At 43.1% G+C, this 20,805-nt stretch overlaps 1 protein-coding gene across 1 annotated transcript; it reads right to left on the bottom strand.

Moving 5' to 3' along the window:
• Positions 1-12,595: 12,595 nt before the first annotated feature.
• leo1 (LEO1 homolog, Paf1/RNA polymerase II complex component) lies at positions 12,596-19,937 on the bottom strand. The gene is made up of 14 exons (XM_062409705.1): positions 19,846-19,937; positions 19,037-19,185; positions 17,795-18,084; positions 17,464-17,672; positions 17,126-17,230; positions 16,919-17,013; positions 16,571-16,719; positions 16,222-16,306; positions 15,988-16,082; positions 15,762-15,896; positions 14,538-14,673; positions 13,535-13,730; positions 13,322-13,419; positions 12,596-13,048 (listed from the first exon to the last, which is right to left on the bottom strand). The coding sequence occupies exons 1-14, from the start codon at positions 19,901-19,903 to the stop codon at positions 12,800-12,802; spliced, it is 2,049 nt and encodes a 682-aa protein (XP_062265689.1). The 5' UTR covers positions 19,904-19,937; the 3' UTR covers positions 12,596-12,799.
• Between the last annotated feature and the right edge of the window lie 868 nt (positions 19,938-20,805).

Genomic DNA, 20,805 nt, shown 5'->3' with positions numbered 1-20,805 from the left:
AATAATAGCTGGTATGCTTTCAGATAAATCCTGTGACACAGACACAAGCAAAGGCGACAAGTGAGGATTGATTCTATCTCATCTGCTAAATCTCCCCTCAGACACACAAAAACATATTTTCTGCATATAGATCAAGAATTTGTCCTTCCACAGCTACATAAACTCATTTGTGTTCATGCTCAGTAGACCTCAGCCCATTTAAAAAACTGTACAAAAAACTGTCTGCCCTTTAATTCGGCTTCAGCCAGCAGCCAGTTATCTTAGTTTAGCATTAAGTCAGACTTTTGGACAGGGCTGGCTCCGCCCGAAACATCTTTCCCTATCAGCTCCTTCAAAGATCTTTAATTAACATCTTATATTTCCTTTTTTAATCCTTGCAAAATTTGAAGTCTAACAATATTAATAAAATATATCATATCAACATATTCACAGGGGATTTTATGTCTCAATCTGCATTTGTTTGTTGTTTTTCTGGATAATTCAAAAACTACAGATTTCCTCGAAACTTGGTGTCAGGATGTAATATGGGTGAGGGGAGTTTGGTGTGGATCTGGATCAGGGAGTGGATCCAGGAAAACATTGCATTTGTTGACTTATCCCTGATTTCGGGGGAAATAATTCATGGATCTTGATTTTTTTAAACCATGCACGATTAGAGGACAGTTATGAGTGTGTGTGCAATTTGGTGCAGCTTGATTGAATTTAAAAGGACTCTCAGGCTTAAGTGGCGGAATGCTCTCTCCTGAGTTCCATTCTTGTTGCACCATGATTTAATTAGACATTTTATGGCAATAGCTGCCGTAAAAAAATTTTTTAGCATTGCATGGTGACTTTCTGATCAACCTGCAAAGAAAAGGTGACCGACATGACATTTCCTGCCATCATGTGGTTGCTGTTGATTTAGCTAAAATTACAATATAGTGAAATTGTTTCCAAATGCCCCAAAACATAGCTATGATTGGGTAATCAGAATCCGATACCATAACATTTGGGCATGCAGGGCAGATAAAAGAAAAATCTATGGCTTTTTTTGTGTAATTGCATAACTCGCCTTAGTCATGCATGAGCAACTGAAGTCTGTAGGCTGTGATCCTTTCTCCTACTGCAGGGGATTCATTGTGGAAAGCTCAGACAGAGACAGAGGGGACGTCAAAGTCAAGAATGATAATCACTCGCTCTGTGGATATGCAAATTACAACGCTGTTTTAAGATTCAGTTTCATCCTGAGACCGTCGCCCTACTCCCCTCCTTTCTTTGAGGACCTGACATGCCTCTCTTGACATGCCTCTCCTCAATCTCCAGCAGCTTCAGGCTTTATCATACTTTTGGATATGAGTATGATATGCTCTCGTGAAAAAGTAGCATATTTGAAAAGGGAGACACTATTTAGCTTTTTCCAGCCAAGAGCCTGAGGCTTCTTTAAAGGATGTCTTCTGCTTCTCGGTGTGTTTACTGTTCTAACAAACTGCATTAGCAAATATTACATTGCTATAATCCGTTACGTGTGAGTGGTGTGTGTGTGTGGCAGCGAGAGACAAGCTTCATTTAAAAAATAAACGAAAATGTGTCTGTGTTAAAGGGAAGACATGACAAATCGATCATACATTAATAGGGGCATCTCATGAATTTAGAATACGGGAAATTGATGGAGCAGGAACCACAACCTCAGAAAAACATTTTTGATGGGATGAGCAATATTTGGAATCATGTGTCCCATTTTCTGCTTGTTTTGACAAATGCAAAGAGAAGTGTTCAGAGAGTGTTCAGTGGAGCACACATCTCCACTAAGCCCCAGCAGTTCTCTTTAATTCAGTCGAAGAAGTCCTCCTGCAAGGCTTGATGATTTGATTAGGACCTGGCCCATTTCTGCAAGTCTTCCTCCATTCTCACACCACATTTCCTGTTTACTCCCGTGTCAATAAAGGTGAAATGCCCAAAAATGAAAAGAAAGAAAATGCGTCTCCACGTCCTCAGTGACACATTGGTCTGTGCTGGACGTGTCAACAAGCAGATGTGCATGAGCGTGTTCACTATGTCAACTTGACAAGATGTCAGTGTTGACATGACAGCGTGTCAGCTTGTTTACACACAGGTCCGACTAGAATAGAATACATACCTGCTGGCCACTCAGGTACTTGTGAGTTACAGGTTGGTCATTAGGTAAATAGACATGTCAGAGCTGCAGGTCTGACTATTGCATTCAAACTCTATTACCGTGGTTGCAAACAGAGCTGCATGTAGCTTTCTGCTACTTTTTCAAGTGTGATTATCCTCAACTCCGGGAATATATTTGCTAAAATCAAAAAAAGGAAACCGAAAATGAAAGAAATGGCATTTTACAGCCTTCAGAACACCTTGCTTTTCTAAACACTTGACATATTCGTGTATAAATGTGTGTGAGGTGTCTTAGCAACATGGACCATTATAATCTATCAGCCAATGTGCATATACTCCTGGGTCTTGTGTGTCACTTTCCTCAGGAGAACTAATGACGACTTCAGGGCCCAACAGAGGAAACATGAGGAGACACCAGAGACCGAGTCGAGTGCAACAGGTTCGAGAGCTGCTATCTGCTCCCATCGCCCTCTTCTCTATTCATGCCGGAAAAAAAATCCTCCTCTGTGTGCTGATTGGCTCGCTGCTGAGATACTTTGGGTTTCCATGCAGGCACATTGGGAGTGAATGGGTGAATGCGTCTGACTTACTGATGGGAAAATAGTGCCATAACGTTTGCAGCAGGGGGGTTTGAGTCCTCCCCGTCCTCCCTGCCCATAAGGTCGCTGTGTGCAACCAGGCAGACGGTCGCCCACGCTACTCACATATGAATCGTGTCACACATGACAGACTGAACAGCGTGTGCGGCACACATGTCTACTGTCTGACCTCAAAAGAGAGCCAAACACTGCAAGGGCTCTCAAGTCTCAATCATAAGCAGGGAACACACATTCAAACACACACACTCACACTCACCTCAACGCAATGCAGACAAACCTGAAGTGATGTTGTCAAGGGCTCCAGGGCTCTGTTATGCAATCTTTAAGTATCAGAACAGACAGCACAGAAATCTGGAAGCATAATGTGTAACCACCCGTGCTCTTATCCAGGGCTTGTGTGTGTCTTTCTAAGTGCAGGAAAGTGTAGAGCTTAAATGCCTTCAAATGACAACGTGATGGATTGTCATTATCACCAATTTCCGAGGGAGTTATACATAAATCAAGTTTTTTTATATCAGGCACATTAAGGGGATTGATGTCTGTGAGTGTCTGAGGTATGCAGCTTGATTGAATTGAAGGGAACTGATGCTCTCCTCTGAGTTTTGAATTTTACTGTTATAAAAGTATAATGGTCCACTTGAGCCAAAGAGGTTAACTCGTTGCAACAAAACAATTCTTGTTTTACTGGTTCAACTCTACATTTGATATCTCATCCCCGACCGTGCCAGCAGCTGGTGTAGAAACACACTTAATCCTCCGATGCATACATCTGGTATTCTGTAGAGAGAAGCTTGCGGCTCTAAAAGTAACTGCATTGCTATAAAATGAGCTGAACTGTTCAAAATTCCTCAGATAAACAAACAACACATACTGTCTTTTCACCATCATGTTCTGTCATCTCTCCCCGATTCCACCTTCAGCCCCGCTCCACTTCTCCTCCTCCAGCACGAACCTTTCGGTCGTCAGCAGTCGGTGTTCTCTGGAGTGCAGTTTGGATCGTCTTCATGTTTTAAAAAATGTTGTATTATCAACAAAATATGTTTGAATATTTTAAGTTTAATAAGAAGATTATTATTTCTTGGTGGATTTAAATAAATTGTCACGTTTCTTGAAGCCATTTAAAACTCACTGGATTACGTGAAAATCAACATTGTTAAAGCTTCTTATCTTCCTATCAATAAACATCTTTTTTTCTAAGAGCTGTGTGAAAATGTCGATAAAATGGAATTCTGTAACACACCTACACACAGCTTACACACAGTGTGCTCACCATTTGACCAGTAGGGACACATTCTCGGTGAAGACCAAATTTAATCCTCTCGACTCCGGCCGGCAATAAAACACCAAAGTCGTGCAGCGGGGGGGACAGTGGCAGTGGAAGGGAAGAGTAAATCTGCGAGGCTCATTTCAGTCTCTCCTCTGCCTGTACATGTTCTCATGTGTGTTGATGCAGCAGGTGTCCCCCCCCCCCCCCCCCCCCCCCAGCTCCTATAGCGTCCTCTTTGCCTCCCTGGCAGATTCACCCGAGAACCTTTGGCCTTCAAACCATGACAACAAGGATTGGTGAGTTATTCTGAGAAATAAAGTGCTGCAGAATGGACGACCGGCTGTCAGACACATTGACACAGAGGAAATCCAGACAGAGAGGTGGTGAAAGGGAAAGGAAGAAGCTTGGGAAATTAATGAGGGAGAGATAGGGGGGGGGGGGGGGGGGGGTTAGCCAAGGAGACCTGTCATGGCCGACAAGAATGTGGTCCATCTGATTAATCTGGTCGCAGGCCGTGGACAGAAGTTGGGGAATGGGAGGTTTTGTTAGTGTCCAACTCAGCGTGACCTGGCAGGAGACTGTGAAAATGAATGGGATGAATGGTGGTGCTGTCTGTTTCATCATAACATTTCCAGGAACTAACATCAGCTGGGTTGCACAGAAAAATACCCTAATCCAGTGTGTTGACATCGCCAATGCTCCTATAGCAGCCCAATGCAAGAATAAATACAGGTGTTAGGCTATGTTCTGCACACAGAGGGGATTGTGCCGTGAATGGGGACAGTCATTCGGCAGCTGTTCCCTTTTCCTCAGCTGGTAATATGTTTTCTAGGAACAGGGTTAGAGGTGAACCGGCTGTATTCAAAGATCCATTCAAAACAGTGAAGGTAAACAATCTTTGCACTGAAATTAAACCAAATACAAGAAGCACTCATGGTGATGAAGGTTTCTTTTAATTAACTTATCAATATAATATTAATATAACTTAATGTCTGTTGGCTCTGCTGATGGAGATTGTGTCAGGTTTGGTCCTACGCCTGATAATATTCTGGGATTTTTCATTTACAACTATGCATCTTAAATGTACACATCGAATTTGGTGATCTCATGCTTGTAGGTCCTTTCCTTGTAGGCTTCATAAATGATTTCCAGTACTTGTCTACAATATGTGTGTGTGTGTGTGTTTGTGTCTTAATGGGCCGACCTGTGATTGTTATTATGATGGTGAAAGAGAAAATTCCTCCACAGAGGTATGTAGCCTCGCAGATCAATCCTCTTAACTGATTAAAACTTTTACCAGAGGTTGCGCTCCCTGCAGCCAGCTACAGGTCAGCTGCCGTTATGGAACAAACCCATTTCAACACCAACTACATCTCTTACTATCTTTACAGAGATAATGTTGAGTAGATGAACAGTTAGAATACAACATTTCACATGAAGCGTTGTACAAACAGCCTTTTTGAGTGCTACGCTCAAATCCAACAGATTATTTGCGTCCAATAGAAATGTCAACGTTGATCAACTCCCAATTCTACTTCAGTTTTGACCCAGTTGGACACTTCAGTGACACAACTGTGCTGCTCTCAGTCTACATTTGGTTTTGTCCCCGTGAAGGAGACGGAAAGTGGGTCAGAGGCCCTGAAAAGAGGCGGCTGGCCAGGCCATTGTCCTCCTAAATGCAGGTATGAATTTTGACTGTGTGTGTGTGTGTGTGTGTGTGTTTGTATTCGTATGTGCCTTTGGCCCCTTTCTAAGGCACTGGGTGTTCTCATTCAACTGATGCTCTATTTGTGGAAGTATCCATGGTGATAATGACTCGCAGTCACAGAAAAGAGGTGGATGGACAAGTGGACGCCTCCATTTGGAACACATGGGCGAGAACTCTGCTCTCCCCTGCCAGTCTGCAGTAGGTACCTATTCAAACAGCAGCTGAGCAGGGGTGAGGGCCACAAACAGGACGGGGGAAAGATTCCACAAATCCAGGAGGGAAAGAAGGAAAGAGGGGATGAGAAGACTCGGGGGGGGCACGATAAAAGGGGGCGACACTGCGCTCCTGTCAGCCAGGCCCAGAGGGTAATGTGGATTTGCAGTGAGACCCGTCGCAGTATAATTCCCTGCACGACTAAAGCTGCAGCGTTATGCTTTCCTACAGAACATTACACAACCTGCAGCCTCGGGCAACAGCACCTTCACTAACAGTGTTTACGAAACATTTGCATTAAAGAGAACAGTACCTGCTCAACACAAACACTCTGTGCTGATCCACAGAGGGAAATCTTAGCAAACACAACGTGACAAAGCTTTGCATAGGAAATGGCGGCTGATTGTGCTGCAGCAGCTCGAGGGACTGCCGAGGGCATCATGGAGAGATGGAGACATGGGATCAGGGTAGAAGAAACTGATAGTTAAGTAATATTACACAACCTGGAGTGTAGGTTGAAGATATTCGCACACACACACACACACACATGCACACACTCACACACACACACAAACACACTCATCCACACACACAGGAGTGTCTCCATGACTTCAACTTCAGAGGACATTACAATGATTTCATTGATTTCCTGGAGACTTATTCCAACGTTAATTACTACTTGCCTAATCCAAACCCTAACCCTTGCCTTAACTTAACCTTAGCCGTAGCCTTAACTTAAAATAACCTTAAAACAACACACACACACAGTCGTGACTTCAGAGGATATAACATTGATTTCCTGGGGACTTACACTAACCTTAACTTTAGTTACTACTTACCTAACCCTAACCTAACCTAATTTAACCTAACCTTAACCCTAACACCTTAGCCTGATCTTAATCTTACTCCAACCTTAAAGTTAACCTAACCTTTAAACATGTGCTGACCTTTAAACGTGTCGTCAACATAAAGTTTAATGATTTATGTTATGAGAACTGGCTTTTTAGTCCTTATAAAGTGTAAATAAATGTATATCCCCACAAGCTTATACCTGTACCACATACACACACACACACACACACACACACACACACACACTAGCTCAGAATCCTAAGCAGTGTTTATAATTCCCTCTCTGCTGGGGACCTGTGTTGAGCAGGGAAAAGGTGTCAGCTTCAGCAGAAACCAGCTCCTCTCTGCAGCAGCAGATCTCTCAGCAGTCCACTGTGCACTGCTTTCATAACTGCAGCCCAGAACACATGAAGACAGCCGAGACCAGGCCATCAATCACCAGCCAATCGGAGGGAATAGATCAAATGTGCCATAGGGCCATTAGAGACCCAACCTGTCACTGTTTGCTCTGAAGCTTTATGTAACATCAAATGTCAATATAACCATTATGACCACTGGGTCTACAGGGACTGTAAATACCCAGGTTACTATGGCAGTTATGAAAGGTGGTGGGAGACCAGTTCAGCTGCAGTAGAAACTTTCTGTTTCCCAAATTAGACAGCGAGCGGAGCCGGTTTCCAAGAAATCAGCTTTCAATCAAACCAAATTGATCGCTCAAGCATCGTCTCTGCAAATCCAGAAGATGGAACATTAGTCATTTATTATCGTGTTGCAAAAGGCTCCGGCGTACCTAACCGGGGGTGAGTGACCAACACTTTAGGATGGAGGGAGAAAGACAGAGAGAGGGTTTCTGTGGCTCGGTGCTGGCAGGCTGGTTAGATAACTGAAGGTCAGGAGCAGAGTGTACACTGAGCTGTGAGTCACAGCGGGCTCTGAAATTCCACAGGCCAGGGAGACTGGACGAGCTCTCGTCCCACACCTGACCCCAGCGCCTCCCTCCCATCCTCTGCTCTCCTCCTCAACACTCTCCTGTCTCTCTGTCTCTGCGTGTGTGTGAACCTCCTGACCCCCCCCCCCCCCCCCCCCCCCTCTCCCTCTCCCTGACACCAAAACATTCAGGCTGCTCCTTTCGGTCCATGCTGCAGTCTTTTCTGTTAGGCAGTGTTAAAACCCTGATGACTTGATTGTTGAGACTTCTTCACCATCTCGGAAAACAAATACAAGATACAAAGGATATACATGTATGTTAGACTTTGATGTCTATGTCCAAATCAAGCAATTTGTATGTTGACATCATTACTACATTATATTATGTAGTTTCTGACTTTGTAGGGATGTCATGATGAAATCATTCCTTTCATAAGAACATTAGCTAATCATTAATTATCTTTTGATAAATATACATATACAATATATATATATATATATATATATACCAGCTTTTGTTCATGTCTATAGTCTGACAGGTGTATTACTTCCAAAGTAATATTCCAGCCAAGTTTTGTGAAAATGTTTCAATGCATTGTTGAATTAATTTTATACAAACAAACACACACACACACACACACACACACGCACACACACACACACACACACAGTAAACTTCCTCCTGCCTTCATGGCTATGTGAAGGGTGAAAAACGTGGAGTATTGTAGAATTATCAGTTCTTCTCTCAGGATAGCTTCAATGAACAGCTGGTACAATACAGCTTATACATGATACAAGAAATAGTCACTGACATTACTGCAAGGTTGAAGTGGAAACAGACGTTTTTCAGCTCGTAGCCCAGATATTTCCAACATGGAGCTGACCCATTTAAAAACCTGATGTCCCGTGCTATCCCCCATTTCAAGCTGTTTGTGCAAGATGCAGGCATGAGACCTGAGTCAGGAACTGTGTCGCTTCATTGTCTGAGTGGAATCACACATCCCATGTTAACCATTTCTCCACCAGTGAGGCTTCATATAAGCAAGAGTCCAAATACAACAATGTCACCAAATTTGGTTTATATCCGACTTCAGTGAGAGTACAGACGTATCAGTACAAATGTATCATTCGATCAATATTAACAGTAAACAATGTCTTCTTCTTGACATATTATTAAATATGACTCATTCCTTACCTATTTCCAAATTCATGTTTGAGAAGTACTTAACAAAAATGTTACCTAATTACAATGTTTGTGTTAACATAATACACAACATATTGTTTTTAACAGTTGTCTACATGTGCCACACAAATCATGTGTTTCTTTGTAAATGCATTCGAGTTCATTCAGGTTATTATATATAAGGCCAAGGTAGATGTTTTGTGTAATGAGGCAGAAGAGTGACTCTAGAGAAGTAGTCCCACAGACAGTCACCTTGTCTCATTCACTTTTTCTTTGTTTGTCTGTTTCTGGTAAAAACTGTGTCAATGTAATCAGCTCCCATTTGAAGGTAACCAGCTGTTTACAGATTAATCTCTGTTCCTTCGACTGAACACGCTGACCCGGATAGTTAAGGTCAGAAGGAAAAAGAGAAACGGATGACACTGATTCGTTGCAGTCATGGTTGCACGTGTGTTAGTGCGTGTGTGAATATTACACACCTGCTTGTACGTAAGGGAAAATGTTCCCGCTAAGACACGGCCTGGCTGTGGCCTCCGGGGCGCAGTGTCATGTGTGAGAGTTGGAGGATCCTGCGGTGAGAGTATTGTGTTTCTATTTTATTTATTAGGCTCTTATACATGCAGCAGCAGGGGGAAGGGTCACACTGAGACAGGGGTAAAGGCCACTGAGCTGTGAAATACAGCCAGGGTACAAAGAGTCAGACTGTTACTGAGGAGGTTCACAAAACTGTTGGATTCAAATTAAATGAAACACAGAGACAACAGACAGAATAAAACAACAGAAATTCACCTTAAAAAAACAAAGTTCTGGGATGTTGCTCTGAAATTGAAAGGGAATTAACACAAGAAACTCGAGGAACAATAATACTGCAGAGGAAAAAATAAAAATGAATGGCAGCACTGTTTTTTAATGCGACACATTTGAGTTTTCTGGTTGTAAATGTGTGAACCTAAGAGAGGACAAAAAGGTCTGTATGAACTGAAACTTGAGTTTAAACGATTCTCAGAAATTGCTCTGACTGAAATTACATGGGAACTATACAAAAAACTTCAGGAATCATGATATACTGTAGGTTCTGTGCCTTTTTCCTTGTTGTTCCTTGTTTGTGTCTTTACATATGCATTTTATTGTTAGAAATGTGTTCCTCTGACACTCAAATGGCAAGGAGGTCCGCACCCAGTTTAAAGAGCATATGTGTTAAATGTTGAACAAGTAAACAGCAGAAACATTGTTCTTTAGGTGTGAAACTATACAAAATATAAAAACAAATCTGATGGAAAAGATCAAAAAGGTTTTAACCCGTAGATATCAAAGCTAAAGAATGAAAGCAAAGACAGTGAACTCCTTAGTCTTAACAGCAACAGAATTTTGTTTTATTAAAATCTATTTAATAAGCAAATGTCATGTATAAGATTGAGATTATGTTACCGTCTTCACCACAATCAAACTCCAAGTAACCTGGGTATTTACAGTCCCTGTAGTCCCAGTGGTCAGAATGGTTATATTGACATAATTATATGATGAATCCTCCTGGAAAGAAACCAAGATACACAGAGTACAGCATATCTGAAAAGCTCAATTGTCACTTAGCAGTCAAGTGAAACAGGTGTATACATGTGGAGGATCAGAATACACACACACTCACACACTCACACACACAAACACACACACACACACACACACCCACACACACATAAATCTAAGGCCATAATGACAACACATGGCTGTTTACCTCAAGAAACACCTGGACTGACAGTGAGTGTCTTCCCTCGGGGGTTAAAGGGCAGAACAAAAGGCAAGAGATTCTCAGTGTGACTCAGCCGAGTTTCGTCGTTTGTGTGTGTGTGTGAGAAAACATGGCATCTGTTCAGTTCAGTGGGTGTGTGTGTGTTCGTGTGTGTGTTTGTGTGTGTGAGTAAAACATGGCCTCCCGTCATCACTGATCTGTTGTGTTCAGTGTGTGTGTGCTCATGTTCCGGTCCAGGCTCAGTGCTGCACAGTGGGAGGATCCGGGTACGACTCAGTGAAACTACTGAAGTGATACAGAGACAAAAGACGAGACAAGAGGAGGAGGTGGAGGAAATAACGAAACAACAAAAAACAGGGTGAAATGCTGCAGCCCTCCCCTCCGTCTCATCCCCCCCTCAGTCTGTGCTGACTGTGTGAAGCAGTGCCTCCCCTCACTCTCCTCCCCTGTGTGGAACTGGGTTTACATAACCCACTGCAGTCTGAGGGAACGCAGCACACAACTGTACTGACGACACCTCCTCGTGTGAGACAACCGGGGCACACACACACACACTCACACATCATTTGCATAAAGCAGCATCAAACATTCACGGTATGCACTATTTATAGTCCAGCATGTGCTATACTAAGGACGCCTGGTTTCTGTTTCCTGCATCTAGACATGCACGTACATGCCACTGCACACACACACATGGCCCTGCTCTGAGTGACAGCTCCATCCTGCCCTCAGCAGTGAATGGTTCAGTTGCACAATCTCACTTCAACTAAGCAGCTTCCTTGTGAATTTCCAGAGAACTAGAATTTACAAAAAAAAAAACTCTTCTCAGCCCAACTATAGCTGCAGAACGTTGCTTTAGTTTTGTGTGTCTGTGTGTGTGTTTTGTGTGTCTGTGCAACGCAGGTAGGCCACCATTTTTACTAAACTCTTTCTTCATGACTTTGTTTGACCAGTTTTGTATTGTGGGTGGCTCCAACCAGTTCTGTGTGGACGGGGCTGGGGGAGAGGTCGGACTCAAGGGCTGTTATCTATCTCTGGGAACCCAGTTAACTGTGTGTGTGTGTGTGTGTGTGTGTGTGTGTGAGGAAATGTGCGACAGTGTGCGTCATCCTGTCTGATGAACTTGAATCAGTAACCTGGACTGTTGTTCTCTACACTCCCCCGCCACCCTCCCCTCTAACAGGGGATCAAGTCACAACACCTCCCCCAACATCTGGTGCTGGAGCTCTGACGTGTGAAACTCTCTCTCCTCCAAATTCAAAATCATACCTGCATCATACTAAAGGATTATTGACTTGAAACAGGTTTGAGTTTATACATGTGGCCACTGATTGATGTCACTCACTAGAGGACATACTGTACCTCAGTGTGAAACAGTCCCATATTAAAACCACATTTAAATTCACTAGATCCAATACTGGATTTTTATTTGGATCTGCACAAACCCATTTAAAATACGCCAGATAATTTAAATCAAGATTCATGAATAATTCTCTGAGAAATATACAATAATGTAGCTCCTGTAGTAGTTGTGCATCTCTGTTGTTGTGTCTCTTTGCAGCGGAATAACTAACTTTCTCGAAAGGAGCGATAACAGTCATTACAGACGGAGGCAGAAGGGCCTGCTGAGTGTGTTAAGTATCCACCCATGACAGACCGGTTGAGGAGAACCTCCGCCTCCTGTCATGAGGGTTAAATTGGTTCCTTCAGCACCAACAGACTTGTCCCTTGACTTTCTTCCCCAGTTCTTTCCTGAAGGGAATTATTATCATCCACAGAACCTGGATGAACGTTCAATCTGAACGGGTTCACGGCTAAAACGTCAGACTTTTCTGCTTCTCTGCTATTAACCCAGTTTCCTCTTTAAATCAACCTATTTAAGCTGCTTTTTGTTTTGGGAACAGGACTAAAGCGTGTCCTTTCCAAACCTCACAACATTGATTCACGCAAATGAATCACAACGTTAGAAAGATAGAGGCCCTGGGAAGCTTTGGTTACATCACACAAACCATTTCTTTATTTCTCACCTCTGCTGTACACAACATAGACAAGCAAACACACTATCAGACACACAAACACTCAACCACACACACAGGTCTTAAGAAAATATACAAAACAAAAAAATGGCTGTTTATAAGCCATGTGGGCTGAGCACTGATAATACAGTGGAATGATAAAAAAAAGCAAATTATTCATCATCATCATCCTCCTCGTCCTCCTCCCCCAGCTCCTGTTCCGGCTCTTGCTCCGGCTCTTGCTCCTGCTCTGGCTCATGCTCCTGCTCTTCATCCTGCTCCTGCTCATGCTCTTGCTCTTGCTCCTGTTCCAGCTCCTCCTCCTCCTCTTCATCACTGATGACATATTTCTTGGCCTTCTTGGTGGACGTTTCCTCGTCGTCGTCGTCCTCTGCTTTCCTCTTGCTGGATCCCTCACCCTCCTGTGGGAAAGGGAGACGGAAAGAGGTGACTGGGTGAAACAAGGTCTCAGCAGACGTTCTGTACAGCTCATCTGTACATTCAGTTTGTTAAGTGATCAAATGTGTCATAACTTGTTTTTGCAAAGACAGTCAGTCTGAAGTGAATTCATGTTCTTTCAGAAGGACTAGAATTTCCTGTCCTGTTCAGTTCCCTTGAGGTAACAGGGAAACGTCGGCATGTTCAGGAGCTGCCTCACACTGCCCCCTATCTGCCCTGCTGGATAGTGCACCTACCTCATCACTGTCCAGCTTCTTGGCCTTCATCAACCTTTGGGCTTTATCGTCATCAGAGCCCTCATCGCTGTCTGAGGAGTAGATCCTCGCTCGCTCCTCTGGATTGGGGCCAGAAAAAAGAGGCAACGTTAATTTGATCTTAGTAAAAATCGAAATTGTGCGACAAAAGACAAAAATTGACCGTGGTGAGTAGAGTATGCATTTTCCCCTCACCTCTCAGGCCGCCTCCTCCTCCCTTGTACTTGCTCTTGATGGCTGCCAGGCTGATTGCTTCTTCGCCCTCCTCGTCATCGTCGTAGCGGTCGGGCTCCAGGTAGCTGCTGCTCAGGCCTCTCTGGTGCTGCTTCTCCCTCATCCTCCGCTGCTGGGACTCCCTGCGGATAGAGGCTCGGAGCCGCTCTTCCTCTTTCTGCCCGGAGAGCGACACCAGTGGGAATTAATTTCAAGCCCTGGATTCAAGTTTGACGTCTTGTTTCTAGCTGCTAATTAAATCTCTTTTTTACACTGATAAAATAACGTCACTGTGCGGTGCTTCTGGCTCAGGAAATAGCTAGTTTCATAATAACTTGTTTAGATTTATCAGTTATTATTTTCAAGGCTTCATTATGCGTGACGTCTATTTTTTAATTAATTCTGTATCAGCTTTTATTCATAGTGTTACACACGATAAGGCCTTCAGCTCCTACGACCACATCTTCCAAGTTGGGCTCTTGATCAGCAAGTGTTAACCAAAGCCCTCTGTGGGCGTCCCTCATCCGAACAAGCTGTACTCTTGCAGAAAAAGCTGCTTTGTTGACAGTATCCAAATCTAACTAAAGACTTTCATTAATCTACCAAACAAGAAAACAACAAGCTGCTACACCAGTGTAAGTGCAACTGGTAAGAGAGACTATGATGCAACTTTCCATACTGGCACATAAAACTTTTGCGATGATAAAACATTCATACTGGAGATAACTGAGTGAAAGCAAATCTGAGCAGGAGATCAGAAAGAAGTGGCACAGGTCAGAACTGAGCTCAGTGATCTATAAACAATGCTATTTACAGATCTGATGGGTTGGCATTAGATACACAATCAGCCAGGAGACGACACTTTCCAACAATTGGCCTCATGCAACATTTTTCTGTCCCTGTGGCAACAGAGGCGTTCTCGGAGCGGGCAGATCAAAGCCAAACCCAAACAGCCCCGAACGGACAGAACATGAACGTGTGTTACCTTGATCATTTCCGTACGATGCGACTCAGGATCTCTTCCAGCCATCGGAAGGATTCGGATCTTCTGCGTCTTGGAGCAGCGGTCAGCCAGAGACAGAGTCATCTTCCTGTGGGTGGCGCTGTCTGTGGAGTGGGGCCTGGAAACACAAGAGGAAACAGTGCCAGATTTTAAAGGTGACTGTGCAAAATGTGCCCCTAACATAACAGTGTTTGTTTGCAGGAAACCTCCACAGAGCAACTTTAAGTATCATACGCCACAGATGTTTTGCCGGTTTCTAAATGTCCCATTTTTCTGTTTCTGTCTGCAGAGATAACAACGTTTCTACGCTTCCCCATTATCGTCATTTCATATCCTTTAATCAGCGGCTTTTAGTACATTTGAGATATTTTTTGCAACATATCCGTAAAGCAATGAGATTTAACCTTCAGTTAATTCCCGCCCGGAGACAAGTAGAAGCATTAAAAAAAGACTGCAGTGTGTTAAGGTTGTGTTTTTGCTTTCATATCAATGTGTCTTTTTTTTACATCTGCCTAAAAGAATGTGTTGTCACAGCTGTTTGTGTCTCTCAGCAGGGGGGGGGAAGCCATTTTGGACCAGATCTTTACCAATGGTGAGATAGGGCAACATCTTTGGTGCCCTTCAACATAAAAAAAAACCCTCCTTATTAATTAACCAGGAAAAATGTACTTCTTCTTGGCTCCATCTCCTCTGAAGGTTTTTGTTTCATTAATTTGTGAAGCTGCATAAAGCTCCCAAGTAAGAAGAAAGGAAAAGAAACAAAGCTACGTCCAAACCAATTTAACCGTGAGCAGCTTCAGCCTCAATCCTAATTAAAACTCTGATGACAATACTGATTTAGAACAAATGGTACAGTCCTGCCCGGGAGCGTAGAGGCCTATTGTGCATTAAAGCAGCTTTGGCCAGTGGCCTGCTGGTCCCATGTGGTCTGAGAAGACAGAACATCCAGGTGGACTTTGGGGCGCTAAGAGGCTTACGCTGTTCTTACTGGGAGAAACCTGGGCAGCTCACACAAGGTGATCAAGGACTTACAGCATAGAGCACTTTTCTGAATAGAGCCCGAACGAAAGGTGCCACTATTGTTGTTTGGAACTGGAGGCAGTCGGGGGGGCTTATTTTTGGCAGGTACAGCTCTGACAGAGACTCAGGTGAAAGCTTGTGCCTGAGTCCCCCAACAACACAAGCATGACATTTACATTCCATTACCTGAACGTTAGTTTGGTTTTGAACACGGCTTGCCCCTGCAGTCCAGTGCCCTGTCGGATGAACAGATGGTTGTGGTCTCCCTGGAGAGGAGCTTTGTAAACATCGAACACTTCGTTCCCCAGGTGGAGGGACATGCTGTGGCGAGAGCAGGAAATTTAAAAGCATGAAAAATACAGAGCATTTCCTGTTCACATGACCCCAACATCCGGCTTGACATAACACATACCTGCCATCGGACCATTTGACGATGCGTGCGTTGCTCTCTCGTGATTCGTTTCCCTCCTCGTCTTTCTTGGCTCTCCACCGAATCGTGTTCTCCACCTGAGGGAGAAAAGGTTAAAGTCTGGTGACTCAAAAAACAAAATCAAACACTTTAGATTTTCTGTGGATTTCCATGTCGTCTACATCGACAACTTCAAACATATTCCCATATCCAGATGTGGTGAAGTAAAGCATTTACCTTCAGTTTGAGCCTGGTCCGTCCCTCTTCATCCAGCATTTCCTCATCCTCGAATTCATCCTCATAGTACTGAGGATCAAAAGGTCTGAAATGGGAGGTTCAAAGAAAATGAAAATAAATATACCAGAAAGAGTTTTTTATTGTCTTCAAGACCCAACACAATTAGCTTAACACAAACTTAAAAAAATAGGATATCTGCTCTTGGAATTCTCATCTTAATGTTTCTGAAAATATATGTCCTCTTCCTTTGTTATAGTTATATCTTTTCCAAAAATATTGAAGGATTTAAGAGCTCATCAATTTCAATATGTGTTAACATTGTTTTCAGTGACAGTGGCAATGTTCTGACCTGGGCTCCACGGACAGGAAGTTGGGCAGCTTGACAAAGTAAAGGTCAGATCCGAGGTCAGTGCTGACTTTGGGGATCTCGACTTCGATACGAGTTTCAGGCGCATGCTCCTCTTCTGGGTGATCCCCCTCCATCCCATCGTCTGCATCCTACACACACACACAGGAAGATATCAGAAAAACATTGTATGATTCAATGACCCGTGATAATAGGGATCAGCTCAGAGAGGCTTAATGAGAGACTCTGAGAAAAGGAGATTTGGGAACTCTTGTAAAAAGGACTCTGCACAATGAAAGAGTTGTGATGATCAGTGCAGAAAAGAAACGGAGTCAGAGGAAAGATATGTACCAGGGGCTGTCCTGGGGTCAGAGGCTTGTCGGCATCGCTGTCTGAAGAGATGTCGTCAGCTTCTCCAAACAGGTCGTCTGCTGCAGTTTTCTTTACTGTTGAATAATATGGAAGACTGACTATTCAGATGTGAACTGAAGATGCTGTGATGGACTAACTAGTTTAGGTTTGTGGTCAAAGTCCTTATCTGCCAAAACAGCTTCTTACCTTTCTTTGTTCCGACGTCACTGTCTGAATCTGAATCAGATGTGGCTTTTGCTTTGGTTTTCTGTCTGAGGAAATCATCTTCACTGTCGCTGCCCTTTGCGGACACTGAAAAGTCCAATTACAATAAGCCACATTAACAGAATAACTGGCATATGAAAGCACGGTATAAATTAAAAAGGTACAAGACAAATGAAGAGGTCTAAAAGATAAATTCATATTAAAAGTTCTGCGATTAATCCCAGAGCTCAGGATTTTAATTTTAACATGTGGTCTTAACATGATCCAGTTCATCTACAATAGTCTATTCCTCCATCTTTAACACCAAACACTGGGTGTACCTGACTTCCTGTTCCTCGGCCCATCGTCATCAGAGTTCTCTCTTTCTTCATCAGAGTAATGACGTTTCACCTCCTCATCATCAGACTGGTCGCTCTTGGCCCCTCCTTCCCACTTCTCATCGTCTGACTGGTTCTCCCTTCCAGAGGCTTCTCCGTCAGAGCGTGGAGTGGCCGGCGCCGACTGTGGAGACGCAGGATCACTGTGCACGCTGATTTATAACAAACACATTGGAGAGAATACATGCAGTGATGAAAATCTGGTCCTCCGACAATAAAAAGTGTTATTTTATTTCATGTCATGTCTGTTCAATAAAGAGAGTGTGTTCTTCACCTTCTTTCTGAACGCACACTGCCTCTCTCAGAGTGAGGGCTCCCTGCTCCAGACATCACGCTGCCAGCCGGGCTTCCCCCGTCTGAACGGCGGCCCCGGTCCTCGTCATCTTCATCCTCGTCTCGGTGGCCGCGCTCTGAGCCGCTGTGCTGCTCTGCGTCAGAGTGATCGTTGTCTACCGGCTCTGAGTGCATGCTGGCGTCCGACTGATTCCCAGAGCGCTCGGACTGGTTGTCGCTGCCGCTGCGTTGACTGTGCACCTCATCCTCACTGTCGTCTCCAAACAGCTCCTATGAGGCAGAAGGAGAGGTGAGTAACAAGTTGTCCAACCCTCACTCTCTCCCATGTGAACACAAACATCAAACTGGGGCTGGAGGAATGTTTCACCCGCTTGTTCTTGTTTGACACACTGAGGTTGCCACACAAGCAAATTGTGCAACTGCAGAAACGCAAAATCATGTGAGAGGGACATACAGAATGTTTGCAAGTCACTTCAGGTTTATCGCACGTTGACACTTTACCAGTGGGTGATGGCCCCGGAGTTATGTGAGGTAGAGTTACTATGCATCTTGGAGAAAACCATTGGTGTTAACACGTTTTCCCCTTTCAAATGGGAATTAATGTTTCCAGTGAGTGTAACTTCATTAGTTAACAAAATCACACGTAATATACAGTTAAAATTGTTACTTATGTGATTATATGTCAGTATGTCTGTTGAAGAATTGGCCTTTTTGTTGAATATTTCTTTGAAATAAAAGGTCTACCCTCTTACCCCCTCCAGGTCATTGAGGGATTTCATTTGTGAAGTAACTACCTGACTTTCCACTGTAGTGAGTCATATCAGCCACTAGATGTCATCTCCAAAAATCCAAGAGGATTCTCCCTACTCTGTCTAGTGCCCCTGAGCAAGGCACCTTACTCCCCCAACATCTGCTCCCCGGGCGCCGCACATGGTTGCTCACTGCTCTGTGTGTCCTGCACCAGATGGGTTAAAAGCAGAGGTTACATTTCCCTACAATTGCATGAGTGTGACTGTGCATGTGTTTGGGATAAATAAATGTATCTTAATCTTAATGTAGACTCAATAACAACTGTGACAATTCATGTTATTTAATAAAAATGATTGATGAAGTGATTTGACAGTGGCAGAGCATCTCGGACATTTGTTTGATCTTGCACCGCAACATCTAAAACTCACGCTAATTAAGCTGAGCAGTGTTAGACAAACGTATACACACACACCTTATTAATACTGGGTTTCCCTGCCTCGTTTCCCTCCTCTTCATCATCATCATCCCGCTCCCTCTCACTGTCACTGCCGCTGCCTGACACATTGCTGGCAGCCCGAGGTCTCTCCGGCTCCGAGTCGGAACCAGAGCCGGATGCAGATTCTGAAACACATAGGAGAGGATCCAATTTTGTGCAATGAGAATACAGATACATTTTATGTTATGTACTTTGTGCTAGATAAAGATATAAACATTCCAGGGAATCCTCCCACGCTGTCAATAGAAAAACAGCTCAGCCATCAGGATTGATGGCTGAAGATGTTCCACAGATGTCCCTCATAAAGTATCCAAAGTGTGTATATGAATATCACAAATGTTCACAGAGGCATTTTGTCCCCTCAAGTTAGACTACCCTAACCCTTTTTTTGAACTATTTAAAAGTTTTTCTCCTTTTCTTTGTTTTGGTCTGTTCGTTTTGTATTTAAAATCAATAAAGACTAAATATACAGTCGTGAGGCGCGATTTAGACTTTTTTCCCGGTAACTACAAACAAAATCCGTGGTTTAATAAACATGCACTTTTAGTTTACGTCTGTTAAAACACGTAAAAAACAATCGATTAAAGGATAAAACAAACATTAATCGTTTATATCAACGCTAACGTGCTCGAAAACATCCCGGAGTTTAACGTGTTTCCGCTTCACGATCACAACAACGGAGTTTCACATTCAAAGATCCTCCGTCTTCGTCAAAAATCTTCCTAAAGTCTCACTTTCTAACTTCATTAACAAACAGGCTCTCGAACGGCTGGAAACACGTTTACCTCGCTGCTCGTTGTCGCTGTCTCCATCACTGCCGAACAATTCATCCATGTCCGCCATCTTTTTTCCAGAACTGGAGCGGTAGTGAAATGTGACCCACCGGAAACAAAAGATCATAACCGGGTTCCGAGGGAAGGTTTTGTTTCCGGGGGTCAGGCAGAGACCGAGTGGGTGTAGTGAGTCATATCAGCCACTAGGAGGCAGTATACCACAAACGACTGTTTATGTGGCGCTGATGGTAAATTTGGCCTATGTTGCTAATAATGTATATATCTATATTTATATATGTAGAGACTTAAATTGTGGTCTAAAGTGACAGATAAAAGTAAAGGTCTTAGGTTCGCATATGTTTGCAGAACTGAATAAAATGATCTTTTTTATTTTTAAAGAAGATTCAAGATTCAAGATTTGTATTGTCAAATGCACAACAATAACATTAAGAAGTCGCTGGCAATGAAATGCTTGAGTCACACGCTCTCTTCTAGCAATGCTCAAGTAATTACAACCCCAAAAAATAAAATAGAAATAGTATAAAATAGAAAAAAATAGAATATCAACATTTAAAACAGAAAATAAAAAAAATATATATAAACATATATATACAGATGAAGAGAGAAATAAAATAAAACAACAATAGTGCAACACATACAATATATAAGCTCTAGGGTCAATCTTTATCCCTGATTGATTATTCAATGCCTGTGATCGATCTTATCATCAATAAACAGGGGATGAGTGTATAGATGATGAGGTATACTTTTAGTATAATGCATTTAAACAGTATCCTATATCCAATGTATGGAAAAATCTTGGCCATAAAATAATCGTTGTTTAATTTTATTTTGATACCAATACTCTAATACCTTTCTATTGCTTGCAGTGAGGTTGGATTACAAACAGGACAATGTGGGACCCCAGACCCGCAGGGGCCTCAAAATCCCAGAGACCATTCATTACACATT

This window comes from Platichthys flesus, chromosome 1, assembly GCF_949316205.1.
Source record: "Platichthys flesus chromosome 1, fPlaFle2.1, whole genome shotgun sequence".
NCBI classification, from domain to species: Eukaryota; Metazoa; Chordata; class Actinopteri; order Pleuronectiformes; family Pleuronectidae; genus Platichthys; species Platichthys flesus.
The sequence above is the reverse complement of the archived record's forward strand: the minus strand, read 5'-3'. Positions and strand labels throughout refer to the sequence as shown.

Bases quoted from the DNA above. Each gene is read 5' to 3' on its own strand.
- leo1 (XM_062409705.1), bottom strand. From the start codon at position 19,903: ATGGCGGACATGGATGAATTGTTCGGCAGTGATGGAGACAGCGACAAC. The intron at 17,014-17,125 runs GTAAGAAGCTGT...ATTATTCAACAG, and splicing joins TGACGTCGGAACAAAGAAAG to TAAAGAAAACTGCAGCAGAC. The intron at 16,083-16,221 runs GTAAATGCTTTA...TTTCTCCCTCAG, and splicing joins GGACCAGGCTCAAACTGAAG to GTGGAGAACACGATTCGGTG.